The sequence below is a fragment of the Pteropus vampyrus genome, unplaced genomic scaffold, assembly GCF_000151845.1.
Source record: "Pteropus vampyrus isolate Shadow unplaced genomic scaffold, Pvam_2.0 Scaffold129, whole genome shotgun sequence".
Classification (NCBI taxonomy): Eukaryota; Metazoa; Chordata; class Mammalia; order Chiroptera; family Pteropodidae; genus Pteropus; species Pteropus vampyrus.
In genome coordinates, this window is record NW_011888910.1 from 4125842 (window position 1) to 4145016 (window position 19175).

At 32.8% G+C, this 19175-nt stretch overlaps 1 protein-coding gene across 19 annotated transcripts in view; it reads right to left on the reverse strand.

The window, feature by feature from the left end:
* Positions 1 to 214: 214 nt before the first annotated feature.
* PRPF4B (pre-mRNA processing factor 4B) overlaps positions 215 to 19175 on the reverse strand; it is a 33701-nt gene continuing 14740 nt past the window's right edge. Inside the window, exons 6-21 of one of the 19 annotated variants that reach the window (XR_002782037.1) lie at positions 17909 to 18119; positions 15003 to 15076; positions 13465 to 13555; positions 12640 to 12787; positions 11382 to 11519; positions 10619 to 10772; positions 7994 to 8108; positions 7257 to 7408; positions 5982 to 6068; positions 4586 to 4863; positions 4123 to 4256; positions 3570 to 3615; positions 2973 to 3060; positions 2648 to 2720; positions 2159 to 2204; positions 353 to 382 (exon numbers count right to left, since the gene is read on the reverse strand). Coding sequence is in view for 2 of the 19 variants with exons in the window: in XM_011367052.2 (XP_011365354.1) it covers positions 4660 to 4863; positions 5982 to 6068; positions 7257 to 7408; positions 7994 to 8108; positions 10619 to 10772; positions 11382 to 11519; positions 12640 to 12787; positions 13465 to 13555; positions 15003 to 15076; positions 17909 to 18119 (1374 nt within the window). In the remaining 17 variants the exon portion in view is untranslated. Of the gene's footprint in view, positions 383 to 1934; positions 3061 to 3362; positions 4864 to 5981; positions 6069 to 7256; positions 7409 to 7491; positions 7902 to 7993; positions 8109 to 8780; positions 8905 to 10618; positions 10773 to 11381; positions 11520 to 12639; positions 12788 to 13464; positions 13556 to 15002; positions 15077 to 17908; positions 18120 to 19175 lie in introns of those variants that run through there. The other 18 variants (XR_002782038.1, XR_002782040.1, XR_002782033.1 and 15 more) reach the window with 18 other exon arrangements.

A 19175-nucleotide genomic window follows, 5' to 3' on the forward strand; every position in this document is an offset into this window, starting at 1 on the left:
TCACACAGCACATAAGATGTCTTCTGAGAACTTTTAGGGTATTTAACTTTAATTTCACCCAGCAGTTCTCAATCATATTTTAGCACAGAATACTTTCTAAAGTGAACATCATCAGTGAAACAGCATGTAAGAAAAATCAGGTAAGAAATGGTATCTTTAAAATTCAATGTAAAATACCAAACTCAAGCAAAAGAAAAATCAAGAGACAATATAGTAACAAGATGAATATTTTATTGTTTTCCCAATAAGTCGATTAGGAATATTACTACTAAAATGCAAGTTACAACAAATAATACAATAATTAGAATACAGAGTATTTTCAGATTTCAGCTTCCATATCTTGATCACTAAATGGAAATATTCTTCAGAACAGTCCCTTACCCTACACATAGAAGAAAAAGAAAAATTAAAGATGCCATGATATCAAAATAACTGGAAAACATTTTTAAACTCAATTGTTTATTATTGACATGTGAAAAACAGATGAATTTATAGTGAACATTTCTATAAGGAAGATATTCCATCTAGGAGAAGAATGATAAAATTAATGTTGAATATATGCTTGAACTAGGATACTATGAATAAAGAAATACGTTAGGAAGCCCAATTTCTAATGTCTTTATAACTAAGGGAAGGAAATTACATATTTTAATATCTCTGGCTTTTTTTCTTATCTCCAACATTTAAAAGGGCATTCCTTAATTGTTTGGCCTAAATTCAGATATGATTCCTTTGTTTTATTTCAGAGATTTTATTTCTACCTAGGTAGCTACAGTTCTGCTACAAAATGATGACAGATGATAAAATCCAAGTTTAGTAAAAGGAATGCATATATCATACATATCTAACATTACATTTCACTGCTTCTACAACATACCATAAAACATTACACAAATTTTTTTATATTGTAAAAATATCCTGAGTATTTTAGGAAAAAAAGTGATAACTATAATGACAAAAAGTAAAAATTATTTTAAAATGCAAAATTATTTTAAGAGAAGGAAGTACAGTGGAACAAGATAGGAGATAGGCACTGGGGAATAAAAAAACAGGATATCAGTAACAATTTAGGAGTGAATACAAATACTGGGACCATCTTAAATTTTATGACAAGATGCTCTATCCTTTCAAAGCCTCAAAATTCCAACCTAATTTCTGATAACCTTCAAGAATAAGGTCTATCTAGAACAGTATCTAAAATGTATGTGCTTTCTAAAATCTCAGCTATTCTCTTCAACGATAGAAATTACGACATCTTTGAGAGCTATATCCTAAGACTTATGAATCCTGAAGTCTGACAATCACTCGATATCATTTTTGCCAAAGTGTAATAAAGCAAAAACTTCATGAGAAATATTCTATTTGAAAACTACACAGCTACTCTGAAACATGAATGCAGGTTTTTAAAGGATTATTTGCTAAATGTCCTACACCTCACAGAGGTCTTGTAGAGTTCCAAATTCCTGCCTCAGCAAAATTACATATTCTAATAGCATCATATATATAATGATTGCTTACAAGGTTCCTGTCAAATAGATCAATGTAGGAATGCCTAATTTGGGAATATCAAGGATCTACAGTATATCACCTCTCATTTCTCTTAAAAACTGGCAATGACTAAATATTTTGTCTACTTTAAGACCATGACTACAACATGTGTTGAAAAGTTACTAAAGGGCAAGTTGGAGAACAGAGTATTTTAGGAGTTGAAGCATTCTTAAAATTACAGTTTCTATTCTTTTGCATCTGCCAAGGAGATAAGATACCTAAAACGAAAGACTACTTTTTGATGTATGCTATTTTGGTGTTTGCTGTTTCCCTACTAACCTTTAGGAACTGACCTTTAGGAATTGAAAACCTACTAACCTTTAGGAACTGAAAACCACATGTTACACGTGGACTCTCACCATCCAAGAGTCTTTTACGTCACTAAATTTGACAAACTATTTTTATTTTAGGGGAGGGAAAAAGGGGGAGAGGCAGGAAGCATGATAAAACAAGCACTTTACAAATGAACACTATAATAGTACTACTATTCTAAGTACCAAACATTAATGGAATCCAAATCATAATGCTGAAAACTAAAAAATTAGACAAAAATTAAATGGAGGATTTTTTTTTTTTTTTTTTTTTTTTAAATCTTTTATAGGACAGAAACCTTAGCTCATGTCTTCTGGTTGTCATCATCTTCCACTGAGCTGCACCTAAAACACAAAGAACAAGTAACAAGCAACTTTGTTTTTTAATGAATATGTAACAGTTTTGAAGGCATAAGATGAACTGTTTCTAGTGGAAGTTAACTTACTTAAATAATTATATAAAATGAAGCCATGAAAATTACCAGAAGCATCAAAATATTAACTACTGAGTGAAAATAACTACAAAAGTCTTGAATATGCAGCATATTTATCACCAAAATAAATAATGGTGGGAAAATCACTACCTGTTTCATTTAAGGTAGAAAGCTGCACCGTGATGCCTCATTTACAAGGCTTCACTCTACCTGAAGATGAACACCATCTTGTATTTATTTTAGTAAATCTAGACCGTGAAGAGATGGGGTGTAGATTCAAAGTTGGCTTATTATATCATCTATCACCTTCCTGGCTGTAGTTCATTTCATGTCTTTAAATGGAGCAAAACCCACCAGAAGAATGCTGCTATTCTGATTTTCCATTCTTGAATGCACCAAAATGTGCATGCTTGTTGTAATTAGGTGCCTGGGTGAATAAAAAAATCCCATTTACAATTTAAAAATATTATTTGAACCCCTAAAATCTGATTATTTTCCATATTCCTCAGGGAGACAAGAATTAATTTTACCACCCAAACAGAAAAGATTAAATTTTTGAAAATTCTCTTCTATCATGTTAAAAATACGAATTCCTTTGTGTTGCAAAACCAAGTGGATTTACATGATTTTGTTTTAAACTGTTGCTAAATGTTTATCTACACATGCTGTCAGAAATAACCTTGTTAAGAAGGTGAAGCTGGTGTCTCAGCAAATCAGACCCCTTGGAGAAGGCGTTGAATGGCCTGTGCCCCGTTTTCCTTTTTTCTCTTTCCGCACCATCAAAAGGAAAAGTGAGAAAATAGCAGAAACATTAGTTAAATCCTGAATTACACCCTATAACCTACAGGAATTATCTCACTACACTGAAAGCTGACAATATTTGTAGAACTTTTTGATGAAATAATTAGGAACCTAATTAATAAAATGATAAACTTTTGGCTAGGTTTACATCTTTAGCAAATAATTCTTTTAAAGACTTTAAGGGAGAAACAAAAGGTTGCTTTTAGCTATTTATGGTTTACCTGACTTACCAGCACTGAAGACAAAAATTTTTAAAAATGGCTACAAATGCCTTGTTCACAAAAGACTTTATTATCTAGTGATGCATACTGAGAACATACAGAAATCTGCATGGTCCACTTCACATGCAGTAGAACAATCTTCACTTTACAGTAAGTGAGTGTCAACTGTTTTATGCAATAGACAACACTTTAAAGTCACATTCTTAAAGAAAAGCTTCATTTACAAAAGAAATAAAAGGTAAAGAAGCAATTACCGCTTTTAAAAAGCAGCTGCTTTGTTCAAGAGTGGAAGGTTTATGCCTGTATTGAAAGACAACATGATCACAAATAATGAAAACAATGAACAAATGAAAAACACTTTTACCATAAAGCAGTACACTTTCAAAATGACATACAAATAGTTAAAAATTTCATTATGTTGTCTAACTTTTAAATATGAGGACTTTCAGAATTATGCCTCAACATCTGTAGTTAGTAAATGAAAACTATGCATTGTTTCTATGTCACTAGGAACTGTATTTAACAAAATGTATATAAAGTCTATAGCAAGTTGATTAAAAAAAATTAAGTTAATAAGAAACAGTACACTGAAGGCGCTCTATCCATCAAGCGCATACTCTTCAAATTTTAAATGTGATGAACAGAACAGAAATTGTAACTATGCCACAGTTGCAATGCCAAAAAATAAAACAAGATCAGTTATCACACATGCAGGGAATTCTGCCACAAAGCTAATATCCCTCATTTGTCAATTGCTCCAATAAAATAACATCGCAAAACACCAGTGATGTTGATGGTTTAGCTTACCTTCAGTGTACTGAATGTTGTACACAACCTGCTTAAAAGAGGAGACCATCCCTGCAGGCAGGCTCAAGAAGGAACAGACTCCCTTCGGCACTGACTACACCAAGGGCATGCTGCTGTGGCCTGCACACACATACCTAGGAAAACGTGAATATAAACAGCATTTATGCTGGCCATTTTACCTGAAGACCAAAATGAAGCCAAGTCTGCTAAAAATAAATCAACCACCCAGAATTACTACTTATTTTATAACAGATGCTTTTGTCTTTTATGTGAACTGCAACCATATACATTAGCACTGTAATTTTGTGCAGTCTTGGCAGTTAAAACAGTTCTACAGTGAAATTTCACATAAGACACAAAACAGATTAACTAACATTTCTAAAAGAAATATCACCCTTGGTTTTAATTCAAATATATCATGCTTTCTCAAATTTGCTGGAGAAATATTTATAAGTTTATATACATTAATAAACTGCTGTGAAATTTCTTCAGTCTTTGTATTTAATTACTCAAACCCTTGGAGCTTCTTCATCTCGCTTAAATTTTTTCCTGGATAAAGGCATGCTGTAGGGCCTGGTTGATGCTAATTCGTTTAGCTGGGTCCAACATTAGAATCTGGTCCAACAAGTCCTTTAGCTGATGTACTTTTTTACGTTGGTCTTCAGGAAGTCGCTGGCACCCAATCAAGTCAGCCAACAGGTCCTTAGTTGGATTAATGGTGCTCATGACAGTAACTTTCTCCTAAAAACAATTTAAAAAATATATATCTCTAAATAAAGTAATCAAACACATATAACAAATGAGACTGTTTTCAGTCTACCAAAATATTAATATATAAGAATGTATTATCATCTACTCATTTAAAACTTTCAGGTGGCTTCCTCTATTCTCCATGTCTTTTCAAGAAGCAATCCAAAAACTTAAATGAAAAAGGTTAATCTTGAATTAGCTATGATAGTTTTTTTAAAAAATCATTCTGTAATGTAATTTTGTAAACATAATGACAACAGAAAAGAACTCTAAAATGTAGTTAAGTAATTAAAATTTGAGAATTCAAAAACATTAATTAAAAATAATACAGTAAGTACTTGCTATTTGAACTGTATTTTCCTTACCCTGAAGTGGGAATAGACAGACATGTACACAAGCTGATACCATGAATTGTTATTAAGTGCTCTGATAAAGTTAGGGACACATAATACAATGGAGCAAAAATAAAGAAGTGCTTACTTCCACCTGGAGGTTTTAGAAAGGTTCATATAGAATGTGTATTTCATCTGAGGCTTAAAGCTGAATACATTTTTTTTAGGGGGTGAGGGAAGTACAGGAAGCAAATAAGGTCAGGATGGTCTGTGAACACAGGCACAGATGTCTGTAAGAGCATGTCCTTTAGCTAATTTATCAAATGGTAGGGTTTACACAGTACAGAGAGGGGAAACTGTTGAAGAAGGCAGAGTTCATATCACTGAGGACTTAGTTTGTCATTCTAAGAAATTTAAATATATTATCTTATAGGGTAACAGAATGATAGGTTTTTAAGCAGAGAGAGTAACATGATCAGATTTGTTTTTAAAGTCACTATGACAGCTGTACGGAAGCTAGATGGGAGGCCAGACCAAGAAAAGTGATCCAAAGATGAGAGGGCCTAAATATAAACTAAAATAAATAAAAACTCACACTACACATTTTTAAATCTCTTCATCTTTTTCATAACTTGATATATTTTATTCAGAATTGGCCAACACCAAAAATAATTTATTTTTAATGTTTTAAAATATTTATAGCTCCTACTATGATATGACCCAGCTCATTCATTAATAAGATAATCATTTAATATAGCACACTAAAAAGAGACTTACCCTCTCTGTTACTTTATCAACTTCTATGTACATGAAGTTTAGGTTTTGATCAAAATGTTGGTCTTTGAATACGCCTTTCCTAATCATCTGGAAATAAAACAAAACAAAACTACTATGAAATAGTCTGGCTTACTAATAATTTAACCATAACAAGTAATATATATTTATCTCTCTGGGTTTGTTTTCTCAATTTAACATGAAATTATTATATTTTCCAGGGCAGTGATTTAAACCAATTCTGATATCAAATTGTGCTTTCACTGTATCAAACTGAAATTAAACATAGACTTAAAATCATTTGTTCTTCGATGGGAAAACTATTAAAACAAGTGGCGTCTCTCAGCAGTTAAGAAAGCTAATGACATTTTACAAATTATGTTCTAATAGTCCTAAAATGGTAAAGGCTAAATCTTATTAAAATCAATACCAACATAGCTAATTTCTGTGTAACTTATTCTAAACAAGTCCAACATAAGCTGAAATCATAAAAGTCTAAGATGTGGCCCTCAAGACATTTTTATAAATCCCTAAAAATTCTTGCTTTGTGTTAATCAAACAGATATTACAGCTAAAGTATTAAGGGTGAGTTTTATGTCACAAAGATGTCATTTCAAGTAAATTTTCTTGGTATCTTCCTTTCCCAAATAACTTCCAATCTTTAATAAACTGACTGACATCCAGTTCCTCTTTCAATGTTCTCCCACTCCCTCTCTGATGACTGAGCCCTTCCTTACAACTAACTAACCTGACCTGCACCTTTTATCATTCCAGCTCTCAAGCATGTTTGGTCCTGTTACCAATTAAGGGTGTGCTCTCAAGAACATTGTTGCTTCTGGAAGAATAGACACATGAAACAGTCATTCATACATATATACATATATATACACATATATATACATATATACATATATATATATATATATCCATATATATGATACTTAACAAATTTATGTTCATCAAGTCTCTTTTCCTCAATTCCAATTCTACCCTAAACTCTAGGCCCCTACTGTCTGCTTAATTCAAGAAGGTAAAGAAAAACACAAAAACAGACTTTAAAGGGGAAAAGGAAAAGAGTTCTTACTTTCTTTTGATAGCTCTTGGCTGATTAGAACACCAGAAATGAGAAAAGAGCTAAAGGAATCTTAGTAGCCACGTACTTGCCTCTCTAAAACTGTTTTAGAGCCACTAGTGATGAATATGTGTTAGCAATCCATCAGTTTATAGGAAACTGTTGTTAAGACCTTGAAAAAATACAAGCTCACACTAATGTCCTACCTTATTTGGCATCTTTCCTTTGAGATCCATGGCGAGCTTCAACATATGGTTATTGGTTTTGCCGGGAAATAAAATTTTTCCAGTATAGAGTTCATATAAGGTACAACCTACAGACCACATATCTATACCATAGTCATAGCTTTTACCTATAACTAAAAACAAAGTGAATATTTTTAATATATGATTAAAAACAATCAACTATTATTTATTTTCATTTATTTATTTAGCTTGAAGTATATAACCACAATCTTAACACCTCACTTTGGCATTAGTTTCATGTTCTTTCCCATTAATTCTTAACAGAAACTCTTCAACTTAAAACCTTAAAAAATGAGGGAGTAGGAAAGGAAGTGAAGGAGCAGAAAACATTTCTTCTCTTTTTTTCATTTCACCTTTGGTAAAGGTGCTAACCAGCCTGCACGAAGGCAACAGGAAGAGAAAAAAATAAAGGTCCCACACAATTCATAAATTTGATAATCAGACCTTGAGTAATCAAGAGCAGTCTTCTAAAGTCGAGGATTTTCCACAACTGTTTTGCTACTCTTGCCAGACATGATCAAGACTCCTGTCACAACTACGATCATTCCAACTGAGGAGGATGAATGTGCTATGGTTCCCTTCCTCATGAATGACCTCGTGCAGCTGCTGAAGTGCGATTAAAACAGTACTTAGACATTAAATATTCTGTTTCCAGCACATATGATGGCCCAGGTAAAAGAACATTTGAAAAAACTTACTGATTTCAGGAGCACGATAAAATCTACTGACAAGATAAGGCGTTATGTCATTATCCGCAACATGTGAAGCCGAACCAAAATCGCAGAGCTTTAAAATAGTTTTTGATTCATTAACCTGCAAAACATTTTATCATGGAAGTTTAATTCATGTCAGGAATAATTAAGACAAATAGATAAAAAATAATGGGCTTTGAGAAGTTATTTCAATACTGAGAACAAAGTTACTCAATTAAAAATTCCTTTTTAAATTATTTTATGACTCAACTTCCTAATTATGAAAAATTAAGAGCTACCAAATATTTTATTATAATTAGTAAAAGAACTTTTTCCAGTGAGGAAATATGGGATAATACAAAGTAAAATTAATTTTAACCAATGATATTTAGAAAAGGGTGGGGTAGTAAGAGAAAAATTTCACTGAAGCAAAGCATCTTCTAAAAATCCCCAGAATACCTGAATAAAGTCAAGTTACTAATTAAAGGAATATGAAAATGTTCATTCATAAGGGATCAGACTTAGATTAACTTTCAGTTGCCAGAAAATTATGATGGCAATGAAAGCAGGATTCAGATTAAATTTGGACAAAAACAGAATAAAAATTCTTCATCAGAAGCTGCCAGACCATCCCAAATTTAGCTATCACTTCAAGTCTAAAAATTATAAAATCCTTTAAATATAAAGAAGGTATTAGTCAAGAAAATGTTAACTATATTTGGCAAAACTGATAAAACATGAACTCTGTATTAGTCATTTGTTTCTTTTTTCCTTTGTAAATACTTCAACATACACAGTAACAGTGACATCTGCTGAGAAAGGCTGGAGTTGCTCCCATGACTGCTGCCACTCATGAGTCAGAAGCATGTTCAGGATTAACAAGTGCAGATAATTCATATTCCAGAGTCCCTTCCCCCCTTCAAAAGAGACACACACAAATTCCGAGTTGGGACTTAAACTTGGCCTACTGTTTCCACCCAAAAGAAACATAACACTTTAAATAAATAGCCGTAGGCATTCTCTACTGGGACATTATAAAGCTTGGTCACCGTTATAGACTGAATTAAGCTAATAATAGAAATGATTTTTAACTGCCACATCGATAATCATTCTCTTCATCTGGGGGATCAGGAAAACATATAAAGGAAGAGCACTTTCAAAGCTTTTAAAAGTATAAACTGCATTCGAGTACTTAAGAATGCGGTTGCAATACCCAGAGTAAACCCGAGGACCATTTTAAAATTACAATCTACTAGTGGAACTCTTGGGCTGGCTTAAATGCCTTAAATAATAGCAGGATAGCTACACTTACATGCACTAGTTTGGCTATGCTCCTTCATGAGGAATGTGGTACTTTTACAACAGCGGTGGCTGAAATCCTCAGCTAAAAGTTTTGGATTTTCATTTAACAGCTCCATGTGCTCTCTGATGTCTATTTTTTCCTTCTCCAGGAAGAAGGAACATTCTATGTCAGAAATTCAATGAAGTTTTAAAAACAAGAGCTTCTAAGATACTGGCAAATGTCTTATTCTTTAACCTCCACGGTGGTTACAAAGACGTTCCCTGTATAATTATCTTTAAACTGCATTATTTAAACGTTTTTGATACGGATGATATATCTCATCATTTAAAAAAAAAATTGAGGTAAAAATCAACTTTGAAATTGAACTAGGCAAGTCTACAATTCTACCTACCATTTCACTGTAATTACTCAGCTCCTCTATCCCAGTTATATTAGATATGCCATATATTACAAACACAGACCAAACATACCAAAATGGAATGTTTTTTTATTAATGTGGTAGCATGGAAGGAAATACTTTAATGGGATCCTAATCTTTTAAAAGTACAGAAAATGTTACTGGAAGATGAACCAGGAATTGCCTGAGTTGTAAACATGGCAACTCTAAATACCACAGAACAGGATTAAGAAATGAGACCAGGAAGGGAAGGAGTGTGTGTGCACATTAATCACCCCACTATGATGATATATATTTCTAACTTTCAAAATCATAAACGCTGTGAAATCTGCATCTACCACATGAGAAATCATTAGTTAGGAGAGGTCTAGACCATGAAAGGGATGCCTTTCAATATAATACCTAACCACAACTGAGCTTTACTGTGTTTGGGCTCCCAGATGTCACAATTTCTAAAGCAATAAAGAATAAAGGAAAAAAAAATTACTCCTAGGCACCTTTAAACTCAACTCCATATATCTGTTTGAGAGGGTAATTCCCTTAAATGTCCTTAACTCCATCAGTCTACACAAATTACAGAACAAAAAAGTATAAACACTTATTTCAAATCAGCAACATGTGCATTTTTTTAGATACCAGAGGATGTGCATCATTAGTACATTAAAGCACTCTTGGGATCTGTGTGTATTCTAAATCCATCAAGCAAAAAGAATAAATTGGGACAGTGGCCTTTTTCTACTTTCATTATACTTTAAAATTTCATAGCCCAATTTCCAAAAAAGTAAAAATTGATAAAGTCATTTATAATGGGAAATAAATATAATAGTGAATTATTCTTCTAAGATGTCATTTCTAGAATAATACAGTGGTAATCTCACATTACTGGTAAGTAGATACGTGATGTATAAGGTGGCCTGATAGTTTGACTTACCAGGATATTGTCTGGCTTGATATCTGCATGTAGGATATTGCATCTTTTAAGGAGTTTCAATGCCAAGAACAACTGCTGACTATAGGATCTTACAGCTTTAATATGAAGACCAACATCCTTACCATATTTTTTTAACACCTCTCGTAAATTCATACTTTTAGGAGAGAAAAAAAAAATTTAGGGTTAAAATGCAAAATAGAAATAAAAAAGGCAAAATACATTTAAACAAAGTAAAAGAAGTCTAAAATACAAATTACAATGAGTATGTTGTATTCAAGAATCCCCCTGCCACATTCAATAAATTATTCTACACTGATATGAGAGCATATGAAATGGTGTGCATATAACAAAATTTTCCAATAAAACTCAATTTTCAAAATAAATAGAAGAAAAGATATGCAGTGGTAAAATTCATATTGATTTTAGAATGGTTTTACATTTGAAAGTCTAACAGTGAAAGCATACTATTGAAGATCAAAATCCTATTTCTAATTCCACTATTCTTATTTCTTTTCATTCTGGCTTAACCTTTTCTTGAAGTATTTCATTTTCAGAGAATCTTTCTATTGAGCTGAAAGCCAAAAATAATTAGTGCCTGGCACATAATATACAGTCAATTAATATTTACACATTAAGAATTGTCAATTAGTCAGGTTTTAAACAGAAGTTAAAGAATAAAAACCAGAGCTAAATGAAAAAAAAATTAAATATCCAGGAAATTTGTCATACTATTTATCTAAATATACAAGTTCTGACACTGTACCTGAGGGGCTCAAATACGAGACAGAGATGCTGTTTGTGATAAAAGTGTCTGAAGAGCCGCAAACAATGGAATTTGTCATCAGGATCAGCATCATTAAGTTTTTTCAAGAATTCTAGTTCTTTTAAACCAGTTTTTTGCCTGAAATGAAAAAGAAAATTAGGTCAAAATTAAATACGACCAAAATTTAGGAAAATTAAATAATATATATTTGCTAATTCCAGTCTGACGTATCGTAGGTGACATGTTAAGTATTAGGTTGTATTTTTTTAAGTAGTAATAATAATTCCGTTGAGGAATGACAGGTCTAACACTTTATACTTTATAAGAACTTTATACTTAACCAAATAACTATTTTCGTGAGGTTAATTTCCAAAAATAACCAATCAACAAAACAGAAACACTGAGGAATAAACGCATCTTGCTTGAAGGGAAATCAATCTTGCACATTTTAGTTCAAGACTTGATATAAATATTATGTTTAATAAAAGTGGAACCACACTGAATACAAGTCATAGTTTCTTTAAGAGTCTAATTAAGGAATGTCTTACCATATATTACTATTTGGTTATCCTCTGAAATTCTAGTTATAATTTGTCAATAAGCTATATTTAAAAGATTTTATGTCTATAATAAAGGCTGGGGATCACCATCAAAACAAGACAAAAATAACTTTCTAAGCCTAGTGCAGCCTGAGACTTTAGTATAAATCTACATTTCTTTAGTGTTTCAAAACAGATGGTAAATTGACTTTAACACAAGCTCAGTAAGTGGTATAGATTAGGTATTAAAACATATGAATGTATTATGACAATTACCTCTATTAAAGGAAAAAGAGATAAAAGATACAACTAATTCCCAGAAGTATCTGTTAAATCAGTTTTCACTTTTTGTAGGCCACCTTATGCTCAGGGGCAGCTAATCAATATGATCCTTTTATTTCTCACCTCTGGTCTTGAGTTTAAGATACTCACAGCAAAAGATGGCCATGAGACAAGCAGTAGAAGGAAGGAGTCTAAGTTGATATTAGTGTAAATAGTAGGTACTGAAACACACTGAAATGAATTAAATATAAATCAACCTATAGTTCTAGTACTTCCCATATAACACATGGTAATAAATTTAAAATCCAGTCAAAAAGAGCTACTTTCATTTTATAATTGCAATTTTACATAGTTACACATTTTAAAACGACATTTAAAAATGTTTATTTGCGAATATCTGTTTTATTTAAGTTTTATCACATACTTTTCTGACTTACATGAGCTCATTGTTTCTGATGATCTTTACAGCCACTTCTTGGTTGGCTCTTGCATTATCTCTGGCTCGTACAACATTACTGAATACACCTTGACCAGTGTAGCCATATACATTGTAGCGCTTATCTAGTACTTCACCTATGTTCACACCTAAAAAAGTAAATTAAAGAATTAAAATTTTGACCAAACAAAATTACAAGATGGATAGAATAAATCAAAAAATAGGAAACCCAGTGCAGTCACTTAAAAAATGTGCCATATTTTTACTGCGTTTTTGGTTTCCTAGACAACACAATGAATCAAAGCTGTGCTTCCATTGTTAACTCTTTCACTATGTAGTTAAAGTTGCATGCTCACTTCCACTCATTATAAGGAGAGTTTCTGCTGTCTTATCAACCGCTGATGATTTTAACATTGAATAGGGAAGACATGTGCTCACGGAAGTGTTCCCAGCTACAGCGCTACATGATAAATACTGCACGACTGGTATCCCAAGTTCCTTGTATGTTTTTCTTGGTTTCAGATCAAGACAAGCAAGTGACGTACCCCTTCCTTCTGGAGGATTAACTCATGGCTGAAAATAACTGTGAATAGATTTAGATCGCACATCAAGTCTTTATCTCACTTCAATTCGTGATGCTTCTAGGCTACTTACTGGAATACAACATGGGCTCAGAAGCTGCTAGATGTGTTAGATGTATCACACTTTTTAAGTGATGGCACTGTGATGTGGCTTTCAGAGTTCTTCAATGTGTGATTGCATCAAGCAACATACTCTTACAAAATGTTACAATAAACTCCAAAATTAATAAGAATTGTGAACTTACGATAATAGCCTTCTGCATCTGTCCAATTATCCCTGAGGTTGGGATTCTCTTTAAAATCTTTTCCAATGCCAGCAGCCCGAAGACGAGCACTCTGAAATTAAAGAGGCAATATAAGCTGTTTACCTGCTAATCACAGACATTTAAAGCACTTTCTTTCAAACAAAAATGGGTGTAACCAACTGTAATTTAAGAAAAACAACTTATGCCAAATTAAATAAACTCTTACTATCACTTATGTAAAAGCAGTACAGATGAAACATGATGACTAAAGCCTCTTGTATTACAATAATGCTTAGGAAAAAAATTAACAAAGTATCTTTAAAATTTTTTAGGAATAGAACTAGGGCATTAAAAATGAAAACAAAAACTCAAAACTACATCTGATTTTCCATAGTTATTGATAGAGGACAAAAATCATTTATGGGAACTCGGTTAACAATCAGTGTCCAACTCTCTTACTAATTTTCACATTTCTTTTACTGCCTTGTCCATGTAACACCCTTTGCTTTTCTTCTCATATATGCAAGAAATATCACTGGCTGTACTAGTTGAGTTTGTGTGGGAACTTTAAATAGAGTATCTGGTACTTCTGAATAGTCTTTATTACACATCACTCTCCATGATACTCAGAAGATTCTTCAGTATCACCCAGACAAATGATGGCTCAATAATTATTTCATACTCTCTTAACCCATTTTTTTTTTTGGTGCTCCTAGGGCTACATACATACGCATATAAATAAATACACACACACACGCGCACATATGTATACATATGCATGCATGCGCACACACACACACACACACACACACACACACACACACACACACATACACAAACATATACATAACACTTTACTTAAACCAATTACCAATGTCTGCTGGGTTTAGGGGACTAATTGCTTATCATATTCCATTTTTAATTTCCCTGATACATATTTATCCTTCACCCCACTCCTTACTAAAGCTTCTTTATCTTTCATGTTCTCTTAAATTTATAATAAAAATGGCCTCACAGTTCTGAATATTAGTTTTAAGACTTTTTCCAGAAAAGGCACTAATAAAAATGGCTAAAGGACCAAAATTTCTTAACACTCCACATAACATTTCCAACTCTTCAGCAAATTCTATTAGATTCCAAACTGTAAATTCTCCATTATCTACAACATAAAAGCCCAAAGTGGACTCTGTTTTGATAAAAGCCTGGAAATTACTGTCATCACCTTGTCTCACTTAACTACCGTGAACACACGACACACATGCACGCACATACTAGTTTGTAAATCCTAGAAAAAAGTTGTTACAAAAAAGTTAACTACACTTTATTTGATGTTTAACTTTTATGAAGCTCTCAAACTATTCTGCTGTACTTAATTTCAGACTCAAAAAAGTTGCAAAATTAGTACAGTTTCTAGGTACCTCTCACCCAGATTGTCTAAATGTTAACATTAATTCACTTTCTCTCTATATATATATATACACACATGCAAACACACATGTTATACTTTTAAGTTGCTTTTATAACTTGAAATTACTTACATCAAAATATGCGGCAAACATATCATCAGATTCTGTAAACATATCAGGTGCCAACAGCTTCTTTTGAGATGAACCTTAATGAAAATTAGCATTAATATTAGAAAAATTAAGAGAGATAAATTAAAGCACAAATAATAAGTCAATGGAAAATCACTAACAGCAATTCAAACTTTTATCCTCTTGTACATTAGTTTTTCAGTAAAACCCAGCTTAAAATCACTTTATAACACTTAAGATACATAAAGCTATCCGTTTTATAAAGTTGATAGACCCAGTATCAATTCTTTCGCCAATGTTAAATTAATCTGTCAATAGCTAAACAATGACTATGTATTGAAACAAAAACTCCTCTTTAAAAAATTACATTTCCAAATTGTATTTCTAAATGAAGTCTCAAAAGGTTAATATCCCCACTATTGATAGATATAGATCTACATTTTTCTACTAGAAAGTCCAATAACCCCATTAAAAAAATGGGCAAAAAAAAAAGTTGGAAGAGTTTCTAGAAAACAAAAAAAAAAGAATGCAACTTAAAACTACAATGAAATACCATCTCTCTATGAGACTAGCTAAAAATCCCAAACTATGACAACATTCTGTTAACAAGCCTTTGGGTAAACAAGCACTGAAGACATTGCTTGTGGGACAGCAAAAACTGTACAACTATTAAAGAGAGGAATTTGGAAATAAATAACAAAATTATAAGTTCATTTACTCTTCTGACTCAGCTATCCCACTTCTAGAAAACCATCTTAAAGAAAGTGGCAAGCATAAAAAAATGACTTAATGCACAATATTACTGTAACACTCCAATTAACAGCCAACAACTGGACACACATCAAGTACCCATCACTAGAAGACAGATTAAACTGGCACTTTCATTACATTGGAATAGTATGTGTAGATGTAACAAAGAATAAAGAACTTTCATACAGATGAGTGTATAGTGCTTGGCTTTTACTGAGGCCTTTTTTTGTGTGCCTGTGTAGGTAGAATACAAATACATGCATGTGAAAGATGTTTCAATACTTTTTAAAAACGCAGAAAATTAAGTCAAAAGCAAATGAAAATAAACTTAAATCTACCAAATTGGTGATGTAACCAGTCAGAGAATTATTTCAAATGACTTTACAACACATATTTGTGACTATACAACCCTGGAATGCATCCAGCCTAACAAAAAGAACCATTAAATTTCAAACTGCATTCAGTAGATTTAAAATTGATAATCATACTGAGAACTCGGTGTTATAAAAGTTTCAAAGTAATAACCTGAGTTATCATGTTATTGGAACCATATTTTTCACTGTAAAAGGTATATAAAATCAAAGAAATTAATAAAAACTCTATAATCTCAAATTTTAATCAGGAATATCAGTATGAACGAATATTCCTTTCCAGAAATGTATGTATTTCCCAGCCTTGTCCACTAAAAAGGCCGAGCAGTAATGGGCACCTCTAAGTGCCTTGTGATATCTAAATGAGGTTTCCTATTACATAGAACTAGGATTCCTTGGAGCAATAGCTGATTCTGTTCTGGGGCAAGATATATATAAGGTGAGCCTGTGATATCCTACTGTAATAGAAAAGAAGTCAGCGAACTATAGTCTGGGCCAAATTTGGCCCCTTGCTTATTTTTGAACGGATCATTTGTACATGTTTATAGGTCTGGGGAAAAACATAAAGAATAATTTGTGACACATGAAAATTTTATAAAATTCAAATTTCAGTGTCCATACAGTTGTTTGGGGATCACAGCCATGCTCATTTATCGATGCTGGCTGTGGCAGCTTCTGTACTACAAGAGCAGAGTTCAGTAGTTGGAACAAAGAAAAAGTCTAAAATAATTACAAAAGCCTAAAATATTTTCTATCTGACCTTGTACAGAAAGTTTGCTGACCTTGACCTATAGAAAGTAAAAAGCTATATGAAATACTGCAGGGTTTGAGTCAAAAGACATTAGAAACCAACTAAGAAGGACTGCTCCTTCCCCACCTCAGCTGAAGAGAGAACAATGTGAGCTTCAATAAGAAAAATGACAGCAATGGATTGAAACACAAGTACAAAATGATACCAGTTGAAACCTCGACAAAATGACTGAACTCTTACAAGTCATCTGTGGAGGCTGCTGGGCCACCAACTATATTCTATGCTAAAAATCAGTCAATAAAGGAAAATAATCAAGCATTTATCCTGCCTTTCCTGTACAAATTACATTTTGGGGTAAATGAAGAATGGAAAACTTAGGACAACCACATATCGCATACTGCCTGATGTAATACACGCTTTACACCATGATTTATAAAGAATTTTTTGCCAAAAAAAAAAAAAAATCAAACCCTCATCTATTCAAGTCTCTAAAACTAATACTGAGGAGAAAGGAAATAAAGGACACAATGCGGCCAGACAAAATCAGAACAGTTTATAAGACACATATCTGGTATCTTCAGAAATAAATGGCAAGAGGAGCGGGGAGGATGAGGAAAAAACTATTAAGGCTTAAGGGATATATATATATACCCCACACATAATATCTGCATCTTATTTGAATTTTGATTCAAACCAACTGTTAAGTCTCTATATAACAAAGATACAAACTGAAATGTTTACAGATGAAATTAAATTACAGCTATGATTTGCTTTAAAATAATATTCCAGAGCAAGGAGAACAAAAGATAATGAATAAGTGGGAATTCGGTATACTATTCCAGTTATATAACTAATAAAAAACCATTTATAGAAAACATTTACTGGGATACATTTAATATTATATTACTATAAGTTTAGCGGGAGCAATATTCCTAATCCCTTTCACTTTCCCCATCCCAAAATAATCTCTCTCATTTTGAGGTTATAGAGCTAAAAATTCAGAGAACATGGTCAAAACAAAAATCTAACTTACTCACCATTATTTTGTTCAACTGTCATTAGATTATGCTTGGCTTTTACTGAGGCCTCAAATGTATCAACATTTTCTCGTTCATACTCTTTAACATCAGCAGCTACCCTTTCCAGAATGTCGTCTGGAGAAGGTGACCGTGTACGAGTACTGCTCTGGGGGCTGCTTGGTTCAGATGGCACAGACATATTGCTATCTTCAGCGAGATACTTATATTTCTGTAATAACAAAACATTATTTTCATAAAATCTGATGCTAACTAAATATATTTGCTAAGAGGTGTTGCATTAAAGAGTCAAATAAAGTTAAAACTTTTTTAAAGGTATCGCTGCCTCGATTGAATCAAATCTGAAATCCCTTCTACATAACTCCAAAGTCCACAGGAGGCAAAATCTGACCAGAACAGATGTGACATGCTTTAGTCTTATTTATCAATCCCAGTGTGAACATAATATGCCTCACTACAGAAATACTAATGTATTTGATGGAGTGCTGTTCTAGACCCCACTGATGGGGCTAATTAATATACACTGATGCACCATATTACCTTTCCAGAATTCAAATACGTCTGAGTTCTAAAGCCTATCTGGCCTCATGGGTTGTGGATAAGGGAATGTGGACCTGGGCAAGAACAAAAAATGATTCGACCAAGTCTTCGGGCCTATCAGTTTAATAACAATAATTTCATCAGTGCCCCCAAAAAGTTTTCTCTGGAATTCCAGCTTTGCCCTACAGCCTCCAGTTTTTGCCCTATAGCCTTCCTTCACTCTGACATACCATTACCTGATTTATTGGTTTGCTATGTGTGTCTAGGTGAGCTGCCATGACTGTTCTTTCTTTTTGTCTGCTGTCTTCCTCATAGTTTCTAAACATCTTTCATTTCTTTCAGAATTCTTCCTCTCAAGTCCCATCACTCACCTTCTCATCGTTAGAAGAAAATTCTAATGATGATAAGAGAAGGTACTTTATAGGAAATGCTATCCACAAAGAATCCAGTGGTCATAGCTTTATCTCAGGATGGCCAAGGAAGAACTGACAATCTTCCAAGGCAGTTAACCTTATCGTTAAATGACTATATCAAGAACTATGTATAACACCCTTTAACCACCCAATATTTTTAATCGCCTAGCTCCAAACTTGTCTTAAAAATTATTTTTGAGATGTTCCATTTAAACAATCACATTTGCATTAAAAAACTTGCTATTTTATTAAACATTAAGATTTTTTCAAAAGTAATAGGCATAATTTTTGCTAAATGAAATTCCTCCAATTTA